At 49.1% G+C, this 2,190-nt stretch overlaps 1 protein-coding gene across 1 annotated transcript; it reads right to left on the bottom strand.

Moving 5' to 3' along the window:
• Positions 1-178: 178 nt before the first annotated feature.
• Positions 179-1,390, bottom strand: LOC103253661 (AP-1 complex subunit beta-1-like; the record flags this gene model as incomplete). Its single annotated transcript, XM_008051914.1, has 2 exons — positions 179-424; positions 1,255-1,390. Coding segments are annotated over 2 exons (382 nt in total), but the record flags the coding sequence as incomplete, so codon positions are not given.
• Between the last annotated feature and the right edge of the window lie 800 nt (positions 1,391-2,190).

Raw genomic sequence — 2,190 nt, 5'->3', positions numbered from 1 at the left:
AGGGTGAGGAGAAGGGATCTCAGATATAGCTCACTTCAAGATGGTGCCTGAACCACTACAAGGCACAAAAACAACTCGTGCACCCAGTAGGGCTCTAAATTCTAGAAACTGGGGACTGCCAAGGTCTTCCCAAGGAACCCAGGTCGCGAAGGTGGCACAATGTGTGGCAGTGGCTTACCATGGGGTTAGAGTCGGAGATGAGGTCCTTAAGGGTGTCCAGGAAGCCCTGGTCCTCTACCAGCTGAGCATTGATGTCGTGGAGCTTGGCCACACACACAGCTGCCGTCTTACGCACATATGGATCCTCATCTTTTAGGCACTTCCGGAGTGGCTCACACAGGTACTCTGTGATCTTGTCAACGCGGATGCAGCCCATGGTCCGCACAGCCAGGGCTCGGATGAGGGGATTGGGGTCCTCACAGTCCTGAGGGGAAACGGTCATTGGTTGGGGGCAGGGACAGGATGGACTGTCTGTGGCTTCATATTCTCCCTGGCCCGTTGCTCTGAGCCCTGATGGGCTGAACAACATCAGATGGCTGCTGTGGGATCTCCACCAACTGCAGTCAATAGTATCAAAGGCAAATGCTATGTAACAGCCACACCTAACATTCCTAACATTTGCCACATAACACATCAGGGGCTCTGCACAGGAGAAGGACAACACTGGCCCCCATTTTACAAGTGATGAAGCTGAGGCTCTCAGGAAACTTGGGAGCTCACTCAGTCTCATCAGAGCAGAGCTTTGATTCAAACCTAGATCCATCTAGCACCCCACCCTTCAATCTTTCCACTGGGCCACAGAAACCCTCATTTCCTCATATCTGAGCACTGATAAGGCTAGGGGAGCTAAGGTTCTAAAGGTGCACAGAGATGACAAGTCAATCTGGGGGACAAAAACATAGAAAGGAACAGTCTAGAAGGGAAACACAGAAGCTCTCAGCCGCCTGCCAAATCCTGCCATGGCAAAGTATGCAGGGCAATGGGCCACCCCCTGGGAGTATGAGGGGATCAAAAGGCCTGGTACTACCTCCCATGGATTGAGTAAGATGGGGGTGTTTAGCATCTGACTTTCTGGAGAGAGTGGGAGCCCTCTGCTGGAGGAACAGGCTCTTAGGCCAGGCAGGTGGAGACAGTTTGAGGGTCTAGAAAGGAGCTTGAGTGTTTTCATCCAGAGCCACAGAGTGCCAACCCAGACTGAGGGGAGATGGAGCAGTGAGCATCCTATGCCTCCACTTCCATCAAGCTCCTGCTCACCTTCACAAAGGTGTTGACAGCCATAATGGCCATGTCAGGCTGACTCTTGGCATAATTCATCAAGTATAGATACACCAGTTTCTTCAGTTCCAAGTTGTCCGTCTGCATACAGTTCACCACATCAGGGAAGAGGGCACTGAAAGGTTAAAATACTGTCAGCATGGGGAGGGCTAAAGAAAGGAAGATTTCCAGGCTGCTAATTGGGATGGGGGGAGACAGTGGGTAGGAGGGAAAGAGGAAGATAAATAAGACCTCCTGATAAAGGGAGGGTATCAGCTACGCTATGCTTCTATTGGTAGAAACAGAATCCCAAGGGGTGATTTTAAAAGCAAAAAAAGCGTCCTTGGGTATTTTCACATGGTTCAAACATGAGCTCTGAAACCCATCAAACCCAGTGCTGCCTCTTGCTAGCTGCATGACGCTGGGAAAATTCCTTTGTCCTCAGAGTCTCATTTTCCTCATTTGCAAGAAAGGTGCAACAGAAATTCACATCACAGGACCCTTGTGATAATTAAATGAGATGACATACTTAAGATATGAGCCTTGATATTTGGAGGTGTTGAGTAAATGAAAATGATTCTTTTTCCCTCCCTGATACTTAACATACCTCAGGCTGCTGGTTCTGAAGGTTCATAAAGAAACAGGGATGGGCTGTGCTGCTTTCATCATAAGGGCCAGCTTCAACATTCACTAAGAATCAGCATGACATGTATGGAACACATGCTATATACCAGGTTTGGCACTAAGGGCTTTATACCCCCTATCTTTATTTTTTTTCCCAAAGAGAAGGGGTCTCGCTCTGTTGCCCAGGCTGTTGACCAGTGGCATGATCTCAAATTCCTGGGCTCGAGTCATCCTCTCACCTCAGCCTCCAGAGTAGCTAGGACTATAGGTACGTGCTACCACACCTGGCTAATTTTTCTGTAAAAATGGGGT

This window comes from Carlito syrichta, unplaced genomic scaffold (assembly GCF_000164805.1).
Source record: "Carlito syrichta isolate Samal-C Ts95f unplaced genomic scaffold, Tarsius_syrichta-2.0.1 Scaffold244735, whole genome shotgun sequence".
Classification (NCBI taxonomy): domain Eukaryota; kingdom Metazoa; phylum Chordata; class Mammalia; order Primates; family Tarsiidae; genus Carlito; species Carlito syrichta.
Note: the sequence above shows the minus strand (reverse complement) of the source record. Positions and strands in the feature narration are given on the sequence as shown.